This window comes from Scyliorhinus canicula, chromosome 6 (assembly GCF_902713615.1).
Source record: "Scyliorhinus canicula chromosome 6, sScyCan1.1, whole genome shotgun sequence".
NCBI lineage: Eukaryota > Metazoa > Chordata > Chondrichthyes > Carcharhiniformes > Scyliorhinidae > Scyliorhinus > Scyliorhinus canicula.
In genome coordinates this window covers 7,995,430-8,015,407 of record NC_052151.1, presented here as the reverse complement: position 1 = coordinate 8,015,407, position 19,978 = coordinate 7,995,430, and the positions used below count along the sequence as shown (strand labels likewise).

Here is a 19,978-nt window from a genome sequence, read left to right as displayed (position 1 = left end):
ATCACTCGAGCGATTGCGAGAGCAGTCGTAGGCAGCAGAGCACCGGAGGGGGGAACACAGTCGCATCCCGTTCCCCAGGAAGAACTTGCGCTGAAGCGCGCAAACCAGCCGATCTGCCCCCACCCAGTAGGCGAGCACGGGACAAGAAGAGCGGCAGCCCGAAGCAAACTGGGGACTGAGCGGAGCGAGCGACAAAGAGGCCCCACTCGCCTCCCCGGCGGCGACCACGAGGCGGGAGGTGGAACAAAGGAGGACTCCCGGCCAGACCAGAAGCCTCTCTCTCTCTTGGCCCTCCTGACCAGGTGTGTGCGTGGGAGAGAAAAAAAATGACCTTCACCTTTTTTTAAAAAAATGTGTTAAAGGGGAGAAGGGAAGGGAAAAAGCAAAGGGGGAAAAGAATTGCCAGAAGGGAGCCAAAGCAGAGGGAGAAAGGGCACCAAAAGCAGAAGGGGCCAGGGGCGAGCCCGCTCAGACGAGCCAACTGGCGCACGAAGCGGCGAAACAGAAGTTGCGCCGCAACAAAAAGAACTGGACACACAGGAGCAATTTCCCCCTGTGCCGGGGGGGATCTGGAACTGGAAGACATCCTTTGCCGGGACGCTGAGGGAACAACATCGGGGAAACAAGGCAGAGGTTAGAGCAGATGTGAAGGCCACGGTGAAAGCAGCAGTGGCCAAGGCCCTGGCAAGATGCAGCTCGCCCTGGGCAGAGCAGACCAGAGAAGCCCAAGAGGCAACCATTAAGGAGCTGGAAAAGGCCATACCGACAAGAACAACCGGATCATGGCACTGGAGAAGGAGGTGGCGAAACTGGTCACAACCCAGGGGAGCTTGAAAGGCAGAGTGGAGGATCAGGAAAACCGCTTGAGAAGGCAAAATGTAAGGTTTGTGGGCCTACCAGAGGGGATCGAGGGCAGAAACCCCATGGCATACATGGCCGAGATGCTGGGCAACTTAGTGGGGAAGAAAACTTTCCCCAACCCACCAGAAATGGACAGAGTACACCAGTCGCTACGCCCGAGCCCAATGCTGGGGATCAACCGAGGGCAGTTATAGCTAAACTGCACTGGTACCGAGACAGGGAAACAATCCTGCGCTCGGCCAGACAAAACAGAACCTGCAAATGGAAAGGGCACATCATTAGAGTTTACAAAGACACTGGGGCAGACCTCGCCAGGAGACGGGCCGAGGCTATGAAATGAAAAATGAAAATGAAAATCGCTTGTCACGAGTAGGCTTCGATGAAGTTACTGTGAAAAGCCACTAGTCGCCACATTCCGGCGCCTGTTCGCGGAGGCTGGTATGGGAATTGAACCGTGTTGCTGGCCTGCCTTGGTCTGCTTTAAAGGCCAGCGATTTAGCCTAGTGTGCTAAACCAGCCCCTCAATGCTGGCACAGGCCTCAATCTCACTGATACGTTAGAAAGATAAAGACCCAAAGGAATGTGGATCATACAGACCCATTTCACTGCTAAACGCAGATGCCAAAATAGTGATCAAAATTCTAGGCAAAAGATTGCGTGCCAGAGGTGGTCGCGGAGGACCAGACGGGCTTTGTCAAAGGTAGACAGCTCACCTCGAACATCAGGCATCTGCTGAATGTGATAATGACCCCCTCCGGGGAGAGATTACCAGGAGTGGTAGTCTCCCTGGATGCAAAAAGGCCTTTGACATGGTCGAATGGAAGTACCTCATAGAGGTACTGGAGTAGTTCGGGCTTGGAACAGGGTTCACCTCCTGGGTAAAGCTCCTATACAACGCTCCCATGGCGAGCTTATGGACAAACAACACCAACTCCCGATACTTCCAGCTGCATTGGCACCAGAAAAGAATGCCCACTGTCCCCGCTGCTGTTCGCTCTAGCAATTAGCAATTGCTCTTAGAGCAGCAAAAAGTTGGAGGGGGATCTGAAGGGCCAGCAGAGAGCACAGAGTCTCACTACATGCAGATGACCTGCTCCTCTGCATTTCGGACCCACAAAACAGCATGGACGGAATCATCGCGCTCCTGAAAGAGTTTGGCGCCTTCTTGGGCGACAAACTCAACATGAGCAAAAGCGAGATCTTCCCAGTGCACCCACAAGTAGGGAGGGCAGCACTAACAGGACTGCCGCTTAAACAAACCCAACACAAATTCCGCTACCTGTGGATCCAAATAGCCCACGATTGGAAAGGGATCCATAAATGGTACCTCACCAGTCTGACAGAAGAAGTAGAAAAGGACCTGCAAAGATGGAACACCCTCTCATTCTCTCTCGCGGGGAGAGTTTAGATGATCAAAATGAACGTACTACCCAGTTACCTCTTCCTACTTAGATCTATCCCGATCTACATCCCCAAAGCCTTTTTCAAAGCACTAGACAAACTAATCATGGCGTTCGTATGGGGGGGGGGGTTGAAGAATGCTAGGATCCCAAAGAAGGTCCGACAAAAAACAAAATCCGAGGGGGCTAGCCCTCCCAAACCTACAATTCTACAGGGTGTGCAAGGAGAAGGCCCCCTTGCAAGGGTACCTCCCTCCGGGCGATCGCCACAGTGGCACTCCCATCCCCACCCAATAAATACTCCAGCAGCCCGGTGGTGATAGCCACCCTCCAGTCCTGGAACCAATTATGGCAACAATTTAGCCTGACCAAAATGTCGGACAAAGCTCCCATCTGCAACAACCATATGTTCCCACCAGCGCTGACTGACGCCGCCTTTAAAGAGTGGGGACAGGACGGGGGGCACTGACATTTAGGGACCTGTATACGAACGGCAGGATCACAACACTGGACGAACTGACGGAGTAATTCCAGCTAGCCAGGGGGATGATCTACTGTACCTGCAACTCAAAAACTTCCTACGAAAGGAGACAAGGACGTACCCATGACAGATATTACTGGAAGAGTTACTGGACTCAAGCATCCTGGATAAAGGGAACTGTCGCGACATGTATGAACGACTGGTAGAAAGGGCCGACACCGTACTGGACGCAACAAGAAAGAAATGGGAGGAAGACCTGGGGATTAAAATAGGGTGCGGACTCTGGAGTGAAACACTCCATAGGGTCAACTCCACCTCCACGTGCGCAAGGCTCAACCTGACGTAACTATAAGTGGTACATAGAGCCCACTAAACAGGAACTCAAATGAGTAGGTTCTTCCTGGAGTTGGAGGATAGATGTGAATGGTGCCAAGGAGGCCCGGCCAGCAACGCCCACCTGTTCTGGTCTTGCCTCAGACATGCTGGGTTCTGGACAGCCTTCTTTGAGGCAATGTACAAAGTGGTGGGGATGAGGGTGGAGCCATGCCTGAAGGTGGCGATCTTCGGGGTAGCAGACCAACCAGATCAATTTCTGGGGAGGAGGGCGGACGTCCTTGCCTTTGCCTCCTTGAATGCCTGCCGTAGAATCCTGTTCGGCTGGCGGTCAGCAGCACCACCCAAAGCTGCAGACTGGCTGTCCAACCTGTCAGAATCTCTCCAAATGGAGAAAAACAAATTCGTCATCCGAGGGTCAGACGATAGCTTCCACAGAACATGGGAGCCATTCACCCAATTGTTCCAGGAACTGTTTGCGGCCAATGAACAAGCAGAAGAATAGCCAAGTCGCCAAGAATCAGGGGAAAGTAGCCAAGGTGTGAGAGGGGGGAATAGACCCGGGGGGGAGGTGGAAACAGCTAAACCTAAGAGAAAAGACAGGCGAACCACAGGACAGGAGAAGGGGAGGGGGAAGGGGGCAGAAGGGGGGAAAGAGGGAAGAGGGAGGAGACAGGGAACAATAGAGGGGAACCAGAGAGGGGGGTAGGCGAGGGAATGATAGCCGGAAGGAGAGCACAGGAAACAACAACAAACTTGGCAAATATAGTAATAGAGAGCAAGGAAAGTACCGGCGAAAGACGTGACGAATGACCAAAGCGGAGGTGAACATGCCACGACAATGGCAGTGAAAACCGTCCGGGAGAAGCAAGTAACAACACCAAACCAGATCCATTCTCATATTGCCCTGTTTGTATTGGACATAACTACTGTAACTGTTTCTCTTGCACCCAAATGTGTATATATATCTCCCCAGTCACCACCCCCCTCCACAAACAGGTGTCTACTTATTTGTTAAACATAATATTGCTAACTGTACAGAGTTGCTGTTTTTGAGCTAGTGCACAATATCCTACCAGTTTTTTTTCTCTTCTATATATATGTATATATATATATATTTTAAGCTGTGTACATAACTGTAAATATACTATGTTCAAAAACCCAATAAAAAACATTTATTAAAAAAAAGTGATTGCAATGCACTCGCCACTCTTTGATGTGGTTGATATTTGTAAACATTGGGGTTTCAGCACATAAAGTCACTCATCCATGAAGGGAGGTGAATGAATGCTGTTTTGTGGAATATATCAATCACAGTCCTCTACTAGAAATGAATGAATGGTTAAGTTTAGTCACAGGTCACAGCTGTACCTTTTCCAGGAATGAACACGAGGTGCTTCCACATAAGACGTACAGCTATAATTTCTGTCACTGCCCTTGTTTGGAATGCTCTAGCTTCAAGACTGGGGTCATTTTTCTGTGGGGGTCTGTGGGGATCCCTCTCTTTAGGGGGTCCCTATGGCGGGTCCCTCTAGTTAGTGGTCCCTTTGGGGGTTATTTGGGTTTGGGGTCCCTGGGGGGGAATCCTCCTATTTAGGGGGTCTCTGGAGGGATGTTTCCCATTTTAGAAAGTCTGGAGGGGGGGTGCCATGGGGGAGGGGTGGGTCAGGTAGAGGAGAAGTGGTAAGGTTGTTCATTGTGTGGGGGGGGGGGGGTAGAATGGCCTTCGGATGGACTTTTGGGGGAAATTCCCTGAAGGAGTTATCCAAATAGACAGAGTGGATAGTCAGAGGCTTTTTCCCAGGGTGGAGGGGTCAATTACTAGGGGGCATAGGTTTAAGGTGTGAGGGGCAAGGTTTAGAGGAGATGTACAAGGAAGTCTTTTACACAGAGGGTAGTGGCTGCCGGAGGAGGTGGTGGAAGCAGGGACGAGAGTGACATTTAAGGGCATTCTTGACAAATACATGAATAGGATGGGAACAGCAGGATACGGACCCAGGAAGTGTAGAACATTTTAGTTTAGATGGGCAGCAAGGTCGGCACAGGCTTGGAGGGCCGAAGGGCCTGTTCCTGTGCTAGACTTTTCTTTGTTCTTTTAATATTGGCCCACATCATCAGGCTCACGTTTGGTGATGCCTCTGGTGAATCCCATCCACCTGATTCGCGGCCCAGAGGATGGAAGAATCATGCAGGGCCAGAGAATAGGGTGCCTGGCCTGGTAAGTGGATGCAAATGGGTCATTAAGGCCCATTTTCAATCATTTACATCCTCCCGCTGGCATGCGGGTATGTACCCCGATCCCGCTGCCAGTTGGATGCTCCCGTTGGAGCATCAGAAACGGATCGGCGCCAATCCCGATTCCCACCGGACGTCTGATTCTCCGTCCCAACGGGAAATAGGCTTCAGGTATTCTGGTACGGAGAATTCTCCCCACCATCTTTTAAAAGTTACTGTCAAGGTCATAACACGATCTTTATCGTGAGTCCTGTCAAAGACAGTGGGAAGAAGTGGCGTCTTGGATTTGTTGCTGGATGAGTAATCCAGAGATCTAGAGCCATGCTCTGGACCCGGGTTCGATTCCCGCCATGGCATATGGTGAAAATTGAATTCAATACAAATCTGGAATTAGAAGTCCAAAGGTGACCATGAAACCATTGTTGATTGTCGTAAAACTCCATCTGGGGGTTACTTGGGTTTGGGGTCCCTGGGGAGGAATCCTCCTATTTAGGGGTTCTCTGGAGGGAAGGAAATCTGTCGTCCTTGCCTGGCCTGGCCTACATATGACTCCAGACCCACAGCAATGTGGTTGACTCTTACATGCTCTCAGGGATTGGCAATACATGCAAGACAGGCAATACATGCTGGTCCAGCCAGCAACGTCCACATACCATGAAGAATTTTTTTTTAAATGACTGAGCATCTTATAGGGTGGAGAATTGCAAACATTCACAATTGAGCCAAGATAATTTTACTCTTTTCAGTGGCAAATAGACAGCATATTAATCCTTAATCTATTACTCCTGATTTCAGATTCCTCAGTCAGGAAAACCATCCTCAAATGAATCCTCAAATCAAGTAATCCCACCATTTTATATCACCTCATATTTTTAGCTAAATGACAGTATCGAGAGATATGAAGCTTTAAGGAAAGAAAGATTTTAAAAAAGAGAAAATTTAAGTAAAAAGAGGGAAGAGTAAATTTAAGTTAATAAACCAACATTAACTATGTACTACTCATGGAGGTTATTGTCACTGACTCTGCTGTTACCTCTAAATCGAACATTTGTTTCATGAATGCAGCATAGTCTGTGTTGAACTCCTTCTTCCGAGGATCCAGGATGTCATAATGACTCTTCTTCAGATTTAGATAGATATTCTGGAATTTGATTGCCAGAACCTCTATTCCTCCAATTGTAGATTTCTGCAATGCAGAAAATGTTTTCACTGCTTCGACCATTTCTGTGATCTGCAAATTTAATTAAACTTTAGTTACTTTCTCCATATTATAAAATTTTATAAAAATGTTAATGAAAAAAACGTATTAATTCTATTCTCTTTTCTCATGAATATCTTTTGGCAGTAACCAAAAATAATGCACACAGTGAACCATTTGAATTAGCTTGTGGCTGCTGTTGCATAAAGAGTCAAGGGGAGCGACTCTCCGCTCCCACGCTGGGTGAGAGAATCGCGGGAGGGCCGCTCTGGCACCCCCCGCGATTCTCCCACCCCCCTCCCCCCAAAATGGCATGTCGCGTTTTGCGACCCGCGATTCTCCGACCTGGATGGGCCAAGCGGCCTTCAGTTCCCGACCGGTTCACGCCAGCGGCAACCACACCTGGTCGCTGCCGACATGAACATGGTGCCAGAAGCTGGTTTGTGGCTTGTGGTGGGCGGAGAGGGGAGTGAGCAGCACGACCGTGCTCGGGAGGGGACTGGCCCGCGATCGGTGCCCACCGATCATTGGGCCGGAGTCTCAAAGGGACGCACTCTTTCCCCGCCGCCGCCCCGCAAGATTAAACTGCCACGTCAGGCGCAGCTGACGTCATTAGGCGCGCCGGCCGCGTCATTCGGGGTGCGCCAGGCCTTGTCGCCAGCGACAAGGCCCGGCAGCCGAGATTTACGGCACGGCCCTCCTAGCCCCCCGGGGGGGAGAATAGGGGGCCAGGGGAGGCCTCCGACGCCGTCGTAAACCTCTCCGGGTTTCACAATGGCATCGGGCCTTGCGGAGAATTCCGCCCAAGACTTCTGCTCCTTCCCCAACACACCTTTATTTTCCTTGAACACACTCCACACAAAACTCTATCACCACACCACACCAAACAAGTGCCACTTGAAACCTCTTTACATATCAGTGTCAATTATTGGATACTTAACATCAATGAGACATTTAATTGGAATGTCTCTTAACCCATTCCTTAACAGTCTCCCCTTCCTTGGAGAAAATAAAATAATTTGGTAAATATCGGTTTCCTCCGAAAAAACAAAATTACAAGTAACTCAAAAACTCACGCAGTATCCCACCCCCTTTTTTCATTTCTGGAAGGAACAAAAAGTCACAGAAACAGGCGCCCTTCATAACATCCAAAAGTTTCTTTGACGTAGCCCCTCTTTTCGTAAGACAATCGGACAATTGATAGCTACTGTCGACCCGTTTAAATTTTGCTATCTCCCCTCTGTCCAACATCTGCTTCAAACTTGTGATGTCTATGCTTACCATTTTCTCATTCACACTTTTTATAGAATGCACATTTTCCCACAGGGATTTATTGTCAATGTGACACTCAATAGGTATGTTACCCAAATCTAATCCCCAAATTTCTGACAATACCTGGATATATAAAAGGCCATATCCACCACCTCTACATGGCTTAATGTCTCAGCGGCCAACGTGCTTTTGAGCACTCTCCTTATTTTCTTTGTTTCCCACACAAGAGAGCAACATTTATCAGTGTTCCCCAAAAGGAAAATTATAAAACTTCCTGCGCTTCAAACCCCATCACATTTGCATAGGACGTACTCAACTCTAAGGCATCAGAACTAACGTCCGGTCTAATCTATATACCTAACCAATCCAGTTGCCAATTAAACTTTGCAGTTGCTCATTTTCCATCTTTGAAGCCTCTGTGCATTTGTGAAATCCGACCACGACTAATTGCTATTGGGCTGATGCCCTCCAAATAAAATTGCTGATGTAAAGTTGCACCTAACTCAGTCTGCCCGATTTCCTGTTGAATATATTTAAATGCACTGGAAGCCTGACTTCCAACCTTGAATTCTTTCCTCAACCCAGAGATTACAATAGCTTCAAAATCACTTGTCCTACCCCACAAATAATCATCAACGTGCATCATAAAGTTGCCAGAAAGATTTCCTTTATAGTGCCAGTAAAACATTGCCAGATCTACTTTCAACGGGCAGCAGCATACCTTTAACAAAGCTGACCTTATCGAAAAATACCAGACTGTTGGATTGGATTTGTTTATTGTCACGTGTACTGAGGTACAGTGAAAAGTACTTTTCTGCGAGCAGCTCAACAGATCATTAAGTACATGAAAAGAAAAGGTAATAAAAGAAAATGCATAATAGGGCAACACAAGGTACACAATGTAACTACATAAGCACCGGCATCGGATGAAGCATGCAGGGGTGTAGTGTTAATGAGGTCAGTCCATAAGAGGGTCATTTAGGAGTTTGGTAACAGCGGGGAAGAAGCTGTTTTTGACTCTGCTTGGGCGTGTTCTCAGACTTCTACATCTCCTGCCCAATGGAAGAGGTAGATCCATCATTTAATCCATATACACATTTGTTCAACTTCCAGAGTACCCCTTCTGTGTTATTTGCCTCTTTAGGAGGACGGAGAAAAATGTCTCTCTGAAGCTGATGCCCCTGCAAAAAGGCTGCTTTTATATCTATAGATTCGCCTTCCCATGCCTTTGTGGCTAATAGAGCCAAGAAGATCTTTAAAATAACCTTTCCTGCCATAGGTAAATCTACCCTTAAATCCTGATCTTCCAAGTTTTCTTCAAATCCCCTTGCCACAAGCCTGGCCTTTGCCTTATTAGTTCCATCCAGAAGAACCATTTCTGTGCAAATCCATCTATGGGATAGAGCTCTTTGTCCCCTTTCCGGTACTTCCGTGTATACCCTAAATTCAATCCAATTTTGCAGTTCTTGTTGTTTGGCATCTTTGATAACTTTTTCATCTAATTTATTGGAGGCCACCAAAATCTCACGAGCATGTGGGCTTCTACTCCTAGTAGAATTCATACTCTTATCCATGTTCCGAGACCTTGACAAAGTACATCCCCTATCCCGCCTGGTATCTCGTTCTATACTGCTACTGCTTGATCTTTCCCTTCTGCTGTGGGATGTCCTTTCAATAGTTCTCGACCTTTTCCAGTGAACCTGTTCACTATACGATGTACTATCTGAACTAGAAGTGCGTTTCTGTGCCCTCCATTTTTGAACTTTGTGTTCCCAATCCATTGCCTTGACACCCTCCCCTGTGTGCTGTACATTCAACCAGTGTTATAATTTCCAGTGGCCTGCCCTGCTCTACTAATAACAGTTGCACCAGTCCATTGATTAGATCCTTCAGGCAAGTTTGTCACTTTTGGACCATCTTTTGTCAGTTGTCCTTTCGTAAAAATGGCCTGTTCCAATTTATCAGAAGTATTGTGTTCCTCTACAGAAACTCTGTCTATATCAGTTAACTGGTCCTCAAAGTTCTGTCACACGTGTGTACCATATGACCCTGGTTCCTCATCATGTCCTACTCTGTCTAAATTTGAAAATTTGTAATCAGTATCCATTATCCTTGATGAATGTACCCTAATAGTCTGATTGCAAAAACAATTGTTTTGCCATCTATTCCTATGATCTTCCCTGGGCCTTTCCATTCATTAAAATTGTCTCTCCTATAGTATACTATGTCTCCTTGCTGAAAACTGATACTTGATGGCTGTACATTATGCCTTAAAGCTCAGCGAATTTTTTCAGAGACTTCTGCTTCCAAAAAAGTGTCTCTACTGCTATGTAATGTATTTAAATGCTCAGGAAAGTCAGAACTAATTTTAGTCCCTTCCCAAGCTGGAGGCTGGTCATCCAAAATGGACAGAATTTTAGGATTTCTACTAACATTAATTGATAGGGACTATAGCCCCCAACCATATGCAACAAGTTATTTGCATGTACAGCCATGCTAATTTAACTTGCAATTTAGTCTATCTGTCAAAATTTTCCAGAGTATGTCATCTATTACAGCATGATTTCTTTCACACACACCATTACTAAATGGGCTTTCCGCAGCCTAATTCATAACTGTGATAATCACGTTTTCACACATACCCCTAAACTCATCATTAGCAAATTCTCCCCCCATTGTCTGTAGATTTTGCTGGTGGGCCTATTCCTGTTCCTACCCATTTTTACACAATCTGATCCAAGATTACTCTCTTTTCTTTACTTCGTACAATAGTTGTTTGACGAAATCTGGTTGCTAAATCTACAAATTGCTAAATAAATACATTGTTAGCTTTACCCCAGATCTTAAGGTCCATGGTCAACATCGTTAAAATCCCTGGCCAAAGGTAGGGTTACTATCGGTTGTGATGATGTCCTTCTGTACTTCCTACAAACCTCACAGCGATCACTAACCTGTTCTATCAGCTTAATATAGTCTTGATCACTTACCCTTTAATACATTTTTCAGCCTCCGAGGAGATAGATGCGCAAATTGCCTATGCATTTTTAATACATCAAGCCTTTTACCAGTTAAAGTCCCATTTCCAACTCCCAATAACACATCCTTAATAGCTGCACCTGAAATATTATTTGGCAGGAATAGGATACAATAGTGTCTTGACTGTGTAAAAGTCAACCGTCTTTCCAAAAACTGTTGCCTTATCCTGTTCCATATCCAGTTTCATTACTATTATTATTATCATTATTATTATGTGTGCTTTCTTCATCAACGGTCTGCTCAGAAGCAAAGGTAAGGGCTACGGGGAGAATGCTGGTAGGTGGAGTTGAAATGCCCATCAGCCATGATTGAATGGCGGAGTGGACTCGATGGGCCGAATGGCCTTACTTCCACTCCTATGTCTTATGGTCTTATGGTATCTCACTTGATACATCTGTGCTAATGAAATGATTCACTCCGGCAATATTGCAAGTTCAGCAACTTCAGAGTATTATCATCCCCAAGCCTGAAACTTGTGGAACTTTCAAATTCCTTAACCCTTGTTATGATTTTCAGCATTCAAAGAGTCCAGGTAATATTTTAACCGGTCACTTCCACACACAGTAGATGTGCAGCCATTGTCCAATACAGCACAATTGAAGGATTCTGCAACTAACACTCTCATTACTGGAGTAAAACTGCTTGTTAAGAGGACAATTCCTTCTTTCCAGTCACTATCTTTTTCCTCTTCCGACTCTTCCGTGTCATGTGTAGCTTCAAACACTCTATTATAACTGTTGGACAGTTGAAAGCATAATGATATTGTTAGTCACACCAAAAACATTGATTTATCATACCCCGGACATTTCTGGGATTCATTTTCATATTACTATTCTCCATGTCCCTCCTCCTGTTATGTGTTTTAAATGGGTTTCTATTCTCATAATTTCCAGGTCCCGATTTCCTTCCATACTCTCGCAACTTGTTTGTAGCCGTACGATCTCGCCATCCTTTCAGTGGTATATCTTCCATAGTCCGTTTTATTGCTGACTGACCCATTTGTGTCATAAGAGCCATAGGAATTGAATGTTTCCCCAGAAACTTTTTTAAGGCCTCTATCATCTGATCGAATAAGGTCAGATGATATTGCATTATCTGCAAACTTAACTCCTGTCAAAACCAGGAGCCTATCCATATTGGTCACTCTAGCACAGTCCAGTGCCAACTTAAATGCCAAAATGGACTGTGGAAATTCCAGGTAGTGTTTGCGCAGCCTTTTGTATAGTCAGATGAATTCCATTATATAGTCCTCAATAGAGATATCCTCTGTTTTCCAAAATCTGTAAAATTCTGACAAAGCTTCATACATATTGAATAAGTCACCCTTTTGATCAATCTCATCCACAAAACGGAATAGAGTCTCCAGACCTTCTTCTGAGTCTAACTGTTCCAATACCAGCTCAGAAAATACTTTGGATTTTACTCTCATAAGTAGATAAAGAGCCAATGCCATTCCTTGTTTCCTCTTTCCCAAGGCAGTTATCTAAGTCCACATAACAACTGCACTTTCAGAAAATAAGAGCGGATAGTCATATCCAGACATCTTTCTTCAAGGTTCAGCCATATTTTTTTTTTTCTTCTTACTCACTTTTTGGTGGATGCAGATTTTTTTTTTCTTCTGGGAAAGTTGTATCTTTCAACCCTTTACAATTGCACAGCAACCATCCTCTGCTACCACTGTTAGCTTTTGGCTGCTGTTGAGTAAATAGTCAAGAATTCTGCTCCTTTTCACAAACACCTTCATTTTCCGTGAACACACACTACACAAAACTCTATCACCACATCACACCAAACAAGTGCCACCTGCAACCTCTTTACATATCAGTGTCAATTATTGAATAATTAACATCAGTGAGACATCTAATTGGAATATCTCTGAACCCATTCCTTAACAATATGTGACATTCAATCTTGGACTTGGTTGTTTAATGTTGTACTTGGAGCTCTGAAGAATATTGGTTTATCCATCTCTTGTTGAACTTTCCATGTGATGAAAGAGTAGAAGAGTCAATGCCAATTCTCCCCGATCTAGAACCATAAAATCGCTACAGTGCAGAAGAACATAAGAACACAAGAACTAGGAGCAGCAGTAGGCCATCTGGCCCCTAGGCCTGCTCCGCCATTCAGTGAGATCATGGCTGATCGTTTGTGGACTCAGCTCCACTTTCCGGCCCGAACCCTTTATTCTTCAAAAAACTACCTACCTCTATCTTAAAAACATTTAATGAAGGAACCTCAACTGCTTCACTGGGCAAGGAATTCCATAGATTCACAACCCTTTAGGTGAAGAAGTTCCTCCTAAACTCAGTCCGAAATCTACTTTCCCTTATTTTGAGGCTATGCCCCCTAGTTCTACTTTCACCCGCCAGTGGAAACAGCCTGCCCACATCTATCCTATCTATTCCCTTCATAATTTTATATGTTTCTATAAGATTCCCCTCATCCTTCTAAATTCCAATGAGTACAGTCCCAGTCTACTCAACCTCTCCTCATAATCCAACCCCTTCAGTTCTAGGATTAACCTAGTGAATCTCCTCTGCACACCATTCAGCACCAGTATGTCCTTTCTCAGGTAAGGAGACCAAACTGAATACAATACTCCAGGTGTGGCCTCACTAACACCTTATACAATTGCAGCATAACCTCCCTAGTCTTAAACTCCATCCCTCTAGCAATGAAGGACAAAGTTCCATTTGCCTTCTTAGTCACCTGTTGTACCTGTAAACCAACGTTTTGCGACTCATGCACGAGCACACACAGGTCTCTGCACAGCAGCATGTTTTGAGATTTTATCATTTAAATAATAATCCCTTTTTCTGTTATTCCTACCAAAATGGTTAACCTCACATTTGTCAACATTGTATTCCATCTGCCAAACCCTCGCCCATTCACTTAACCTATCCAAATCCCTCTGCAGACTTCCGGTATCCTCTGCACTTTTTGCTTTACCACTCATCTTAGTGTCATCTGCAAACTTGGACACATTGCACTTAGTCCCCAACTCCAAATTATCAATGTAAATTGTGAACAATTGTGGGTCCAACACTGATCCCTGAGGGACACCACTAGCTACTGATTGCCAACCAGAGAAACACGCATTAATCCCCACTCTTTGCTTTCTATTAATTAACCAATCCTCTATCCATGTTACTACTTTACCCTTAATGCCATGCATCTTTATCTTACGCAGCAACCTTTTGTGTGGCACTTTGTCAAAGGCTTTCTGGAAATCCAGATATACCACATCCATTGGTTCCCCATTATCTACCACACTGGTAATGTCCTCAAAAAATTCTACTAAATTAGTTAGGCACGACCTGCCCTTTATGAACCCATGCTGCGTCTGCCCAATAGGACAATTTCCATCAAGATGCCTCGCTATTTCTTCCTTGATAATAGATTCCAGCATCTTCCCCACTACCGAAGTTAAGCTCACTGGCCTATAATTACCCACTTTCTGCCTACCACCTTTTTTAAACAGTGGTGTCACGTTTGCCAATTTACAATCTGCCGGGTCCACCCCAGAGTCTAGTGAATTTTGGTAAATTATCACTAGTGCATTTGCAATTGGGGCTGGTTTAGGTCACTAGGCTAAATCGCTGGCTTTTAAATCAGACCAAAGCAGCCAGAAGCACAGTTCGATTCCCGTACAAGCCTCCCCGGACAGGTGCCAGAATGTGGCGACTAGGGGCTTTTCACAGTAACTTCATTGAAGCCTACTCGTGACAATAAACGATTTTCATTTCATTCATTTTCAATTTCCCCAGCCATCTCTTTTCGCACGCCGGGATGTATTCCATCAGGGCCAGGAAACTTGTCTACCTTTAGCCCCAATAGCTTACCCATCACTACGTCCTTAGTGATAACAATCCTCTCAAGGTCCTCACCTGTCATAGCCTCATTTCTATCAGTCACTGGCATGTTATTTGTGTCTTCCACTGTGAAGACCGACCCAAAAAACCTGTTCAGTTCCTCAGCCATTTCCTCATTTCCCATTATTAAAACTCCCTTCTCATCCTTGAAAGGACCAATATTTACCTTAGCCACTCTTTTTTGTTTTATATATTTGTAGAAACTTTTACAATCTGTTTTCATATTCTGAGCAAGTTTACACTCATAATCTATTTTACTCTTCTTTATAGCTTTTTTAGTAGCTTTCTGTTGCCCCCCCCCCCCTCCCAAAGATTTCCCAGTCCTCTAGTCTCCCACTAATCTTTGCCACTTTGTATGCTTTTTCGTTCAATTTGATACTTTCCCTTATTTTCTTAGATATCCACGGTCGATTTTCTCTCTTTCAACCGTCCTTCCTTTTTGTTGGTATAATCCATTGCTGAGCACTTTGAAAAATCACTTGGAAGGTTCTCCACCGTTCCTCAACTGTTTCACCATAAAGTCTTTGCTCCCAGTCTAGCTTAGCTCGCTCTTCTCTCATCCCATTGTAATCTCCTTTGTTTAAGCACAAAGCACTAGTGTTTGATTTTACCTTCTCACCCTCCATCTGTATTTTAAATTCCACCATATTGTGATCACTCCTTCTGAGAGGATTCCTAACTATGAGATCATTAATTAATCCGGTCTCATTACACAAGACTAGATCTAGGACTGCTTGTTCCCTCGTAGGTTCCATTACATATTGATCTTGAAACTGTCGCGGATACATTCTATAAACTCCTCCTCAAGGCTGCCTTGACCAACCTGGTTAAACTAATCGACATGTAGATTAAAATCCCACATGATAACTGCTGTACCATTTCTACATGCATCAGTTATTTCTTTGTTTATTGCCTGCCCCACCATAATGTTACTATTTGGTGGCCTATAGACTACTCCTATCAGTGACTTTTACGCCTTACTATTCCTTATGTTCTTTACAGAGGGAAGTAGACCTTGGAAAATAGGAGACAGGTTAGATAAAGGATCTGGATCGGCGCAGGCTGGGAGGGCCGAAGGGCCTGTTCCTGTGCTGTAATTTTCTTTGTTCTCTTTGTTCTTTGTTCTTTATTTCCACCCAAATGGATTCAAACTTATCCTCCATAGCACCAATGTCATCCCTTACTATTGCCCGGATGTTGTCCTTAAATAACAGAGCTACACCACCTCCCTTGCCATCCACTCTGTCCTTCCGAATAGTTTGATACCCTCAGATATTTAACTTCCAGTCTTGACCATCCTTCAACCATGTTTCAGTAATGGCCACTAAATCATAGTCATTCACGATGATTTGCGCCATCAACTCATTTACCTTATCCGAATACTACGAGCATTCAGGTAAAGTACACTTATGTTGGCTTTTATACCTCTGTTTTGAATCTTAACACCTCGATCTGTAACCATTCCTAAGTTATATTTCCTCTTAACTTTTCTCCTAATTTTCCTTGTCGTTGAACCCATATCTTCATGTAACAACCTGCCGCATCGCTTACCATTTACGTTTTTACTTCCCGTTTTATTCCTTTTAGTATTACTGGGCCTATTCATTGAGCTCCCCTCAGTCACTGTACCTTGTACTGTCGCCTTTTTTTATTTTTGACTATGGCTTCTCTGCCTTACACTTTCCCCCTTACTGCCTTTTGTTTCTGTTCCTGTTTTACTACCTTCCGACTTCCTGCATTGGTTCCCATCCCCCTGCCACATTAGTTTAGAACATAGTACATAGAACATTACAGCGCAGTACAGGCCCTTCAGCCCTCGATGTTGCGCCGTCCTGTGAAACCCCTCTAAAGTCCATCTACACTATTTCCTTATCGTCCATATGCCTATCCAATGTCCATTTAAATGCGTTTAGTGTTGATGAGTCCACTACTGTTCACGTCCTTACTACTCTCTGAGTAAAGAATCTACCTCTGACATCTGTGCTATATCTATCGCTATACTTTAAACCCTCCCCAACAGCTCTGGCAAACACCCCACCCCCCAAGGACATCGGTTCCAGTCCTGCCCAAGTGCAGACCGACCGATGTGTACTGGTCCCACCTCCCCCAGAACCGGTTCTGATGACCCAGAAATTTGAATCCCTCCCTCTTGCATCATCTCTCGAGCCACGCATTCATCCTGTCATAATAAACACACAAGTATATGATGGTGCACAGACAGACATTGATTGACACACAGGATGACCAATGACCACACAGAACGCAGCAGCCCATCACCAGACAGGACATGGCCACAATAAAGCCAGAGGGCACTAGTTTTCCCGCTACCTTTGGATGCAGCCTCTGAGACAGCCAGAGCCTGTGAGCAACAACTCGAACATCCACCATGCGGTAGTAAGATAGTCTGGTCAGGTTGGCCTCAGGTCTCCAGGCAACTCAGCATAGTGTCAACCCACAGTTTAAGTATGTTTAACAGTTAGTAGTTCAATGAAATAGAGTTTCATTTATCCAAGTGTTGGAAGCCTGTCTCTCTCACTGCTATGGTAAATGCAGTCCTCGCAGTCCCAGCATACCCTTGTCATACTATACACCAGTATATCATGGTGCAGACACACACTGATGGACACACACAGGGACCAATCAACATGTACAAACACCGCAGCCAATCACCAGTTAGAATACACACACTATAAAGGCAGGGGGCACCACAGTTCCCACTCATTCTGAGTGCTGCCTCTGAGTGTAATAAGAACTCATCCAGCCCAGCACAGACTCTCAACACGTGCTGAGAGAATCAACTGGTTCCGACAAGGATTAGGTCTCTAGTTTAAGTTAGCATCATTTAGACCCACAGTCATCGTGTGTTAGTTAGTTAGAAGTAGTTAATAAAATTGAGTTGAACCTTCATCAGTGTTGGAAGTGTTTGTTCATCTCTCAAGTCCACACTAACCAACACTTCATGATACCAGGAGTTGAGGGATGCGCGCACTTCTGAGACCTACCTTTCAGTGATCTGCCTTTCACCAGTCTCACGCCATCCTGCAGAATGGACTCTGTTCGCCCGCCGACGCCTCTCCGCTTTGCAGTGAAACTGGGCTCGAACTGGAAAGTTTTCAAACAGCGCTTCCAGCAGTACCTCGAAGCCAGGGTCCTGGAAGCTGCATCGGACGCACGGAAGATTGCTCTCTTCCTCTTCACAGCCGCTAACCATGCTCTGCACATTTACAACTCGCTCACCTTCGATGAGGGGGAGGACAAATCGAAGTTCAAGAGCATAATTCTGAAGTTCGACAGCCACTGCGTGGTCAAGGTCAACGAGAGATACATGTTTCAGCAGTGAATTCAGGGTAAGGACGAGCCTTTCCAGTCCTTTATTGCCCACCTCCGTGTTCTTGCGCAGTCCTGCAACTACGGGTCCACCTCTGACTCCATGCTCCATGACCAGATTGTTTTTGGTGTTCAACCTGAGCCCCTGCGCCAGCAGCTACTAAAAGTAAAGCAGCTCACTCTCTCTACGGCCATTGAGACCTGTGTACTTCATGAACATGCCTCCACGTGTACTCCTGCATCCAAGCTGCTGAAACGGCGCGGCAAGCCCCTTACGAGGCAGAACATGTCCAAATGATTAAATCTTTTCAGGCTCTGGATCTGAACAATGGCGGCCATTTTGCGCGCTTTTCGCAGAGTCCCGCGCTTACACGCAGCGAGCGTGCTGACATCACTGATCGCTTTGCGCAGGTGCGCGCTACGCTGGACCGCCCTGCACATGTGCAGTGGCACGACGAACATCCCGACACTCCGGCGTGCGGCAACTGCGGCTCCGCCCACTTAAAGCGGCAATTTCCCGCGAAGTCCCGACACTGCCTGCAGTGTGGCAAATGAGGCCACTACGCTGCAATGTGCAGGACTTCCATGTTTGCTGTTTTTAGGAGGTCCACCCAGCCCCACAGAGACGTCAGGGCTATCCAGCCTGCCATCAATGAACCTACTCTAGACCTTGATTCCAACTGTGCCTGCAATGACCCACAGGTCCCGTTCCCAATCGGTGTCATTACTACGAACAGGATGTCCCCCAAGCGTGGCACTAAACCCGGCCACGTCCACAGCATCAGCCTGGATGATGAGTGGTGTGCCACCCTTACGGTCAACCGGTCCCCTGTCAGGTTCCGCCTGGACACTGGCCCTTCTGCCAATCTCATCGCGTTGTCTGATCTTCGCAAGCTCTGCTGTCCTCCCATCTGCCTGTAAATTGCTGGACTACAATGGCAATGCCATTGCCGCCAGCGGCTCCTGCCGCCTTGAGGTGACATATCGTGTTCAAACAGTCATTCTCCCATTCAAGATTGCTGCTGCCTCAAAAGCCTCCTTGCTTTGGTGCGCAGGCATGCAAGCTGCTCCACTTAGTGCAGAGAGTACAATCTCTCTCTTCAAGCAATGTGTCTGCATCCTCTGACACAGACTTCAGGGCGCAACTCAACTCCATCAGCCAGCAATATCATGATGTTTTCGAAGGCATGGGCACGCTCCTGTACAAGTATAAAATCTTACTCAAGCCCAACGCCACGCCGGTCGTTCACGCACCTCGTAGAGTCCCAGCGCCCCTCAAGAACCGCCTCAAGCAACAGCTCCAGGACCTCCAGGACCAAGGAGTCATTTCTAGGGTCATGGAACCTACAGACTGGGTAAGCTCCATGGTCTACGTCAAGAAGCCGTCCGGCGAGCTGCAGATCTATATTGATCCTAACAATCTGAATCAGAATATCATGCGGGAGCACTACCCAATTCCAAAACATGAGGAGCTCATGTCCGAAATGGCCCACGCCAAACTATTCTCAAAACTGGATGCCTCGAAGGGTTTCTGGCAGATCAAACTAGATAAGTCAAGCTGGAAGCTGTGTACGTTCAACACACCCTTTGGCAGGTTCTGCTACAACCGGATGCCATTCGGCATAATTTCTGCATCTGAAGTTTTCCATCGGATCATGGAGCTGATGATGGAGGGGATCGACGGCGTCCGGGCATATGTCGACGACATTATTATCTGGTCAACCAGAGCTCGTCGCCCAACTCAGAGACTGAATTTACGAACGCTGTACACATGTGGACTCTCTGAAATTTTTTTTTTTCCCATATTCTTTATTGTTGAATTCGTTATCCAGTGATTTGTAAATAGATTTGTTGGTTGTTCCAGTTCATGGTAGTCATCTGCACCAGGCACCTTCCTCTGTAAATAGTCTTGTTCCCTGTTTATAGCTTTGGACATATGTCTTCGCCCCTCACATGTAGCTAG

The 19,978-nt window shown here is 45.9% G+C and overlaps 1 protein-coding gene across 1 annotated transcript in view; it reads right to left on the bottom strand.

Annotated features, from left to right (window-relative positions):
• The window catches only part of LOC119966923 (dynein heavy chain 8, axonemal-like), a 1,786,259-nt gene that overhangs the window by 1,399,536 nt on the left and 366,745 nt on the right, over positions 1 to 19,978 (bottom strand). The window contains exon 13 of the mRNA XM_038798881.1: positions 6,344 to 6,541. Within this exon, the coding sequence (XP_038654809.1) occupies positions 6,344 to 6,541 (198 nt within the window). The remainder of the gene's footprint in view (positions 1 to 6,343; positions 6,542 to 19,978) is intronic.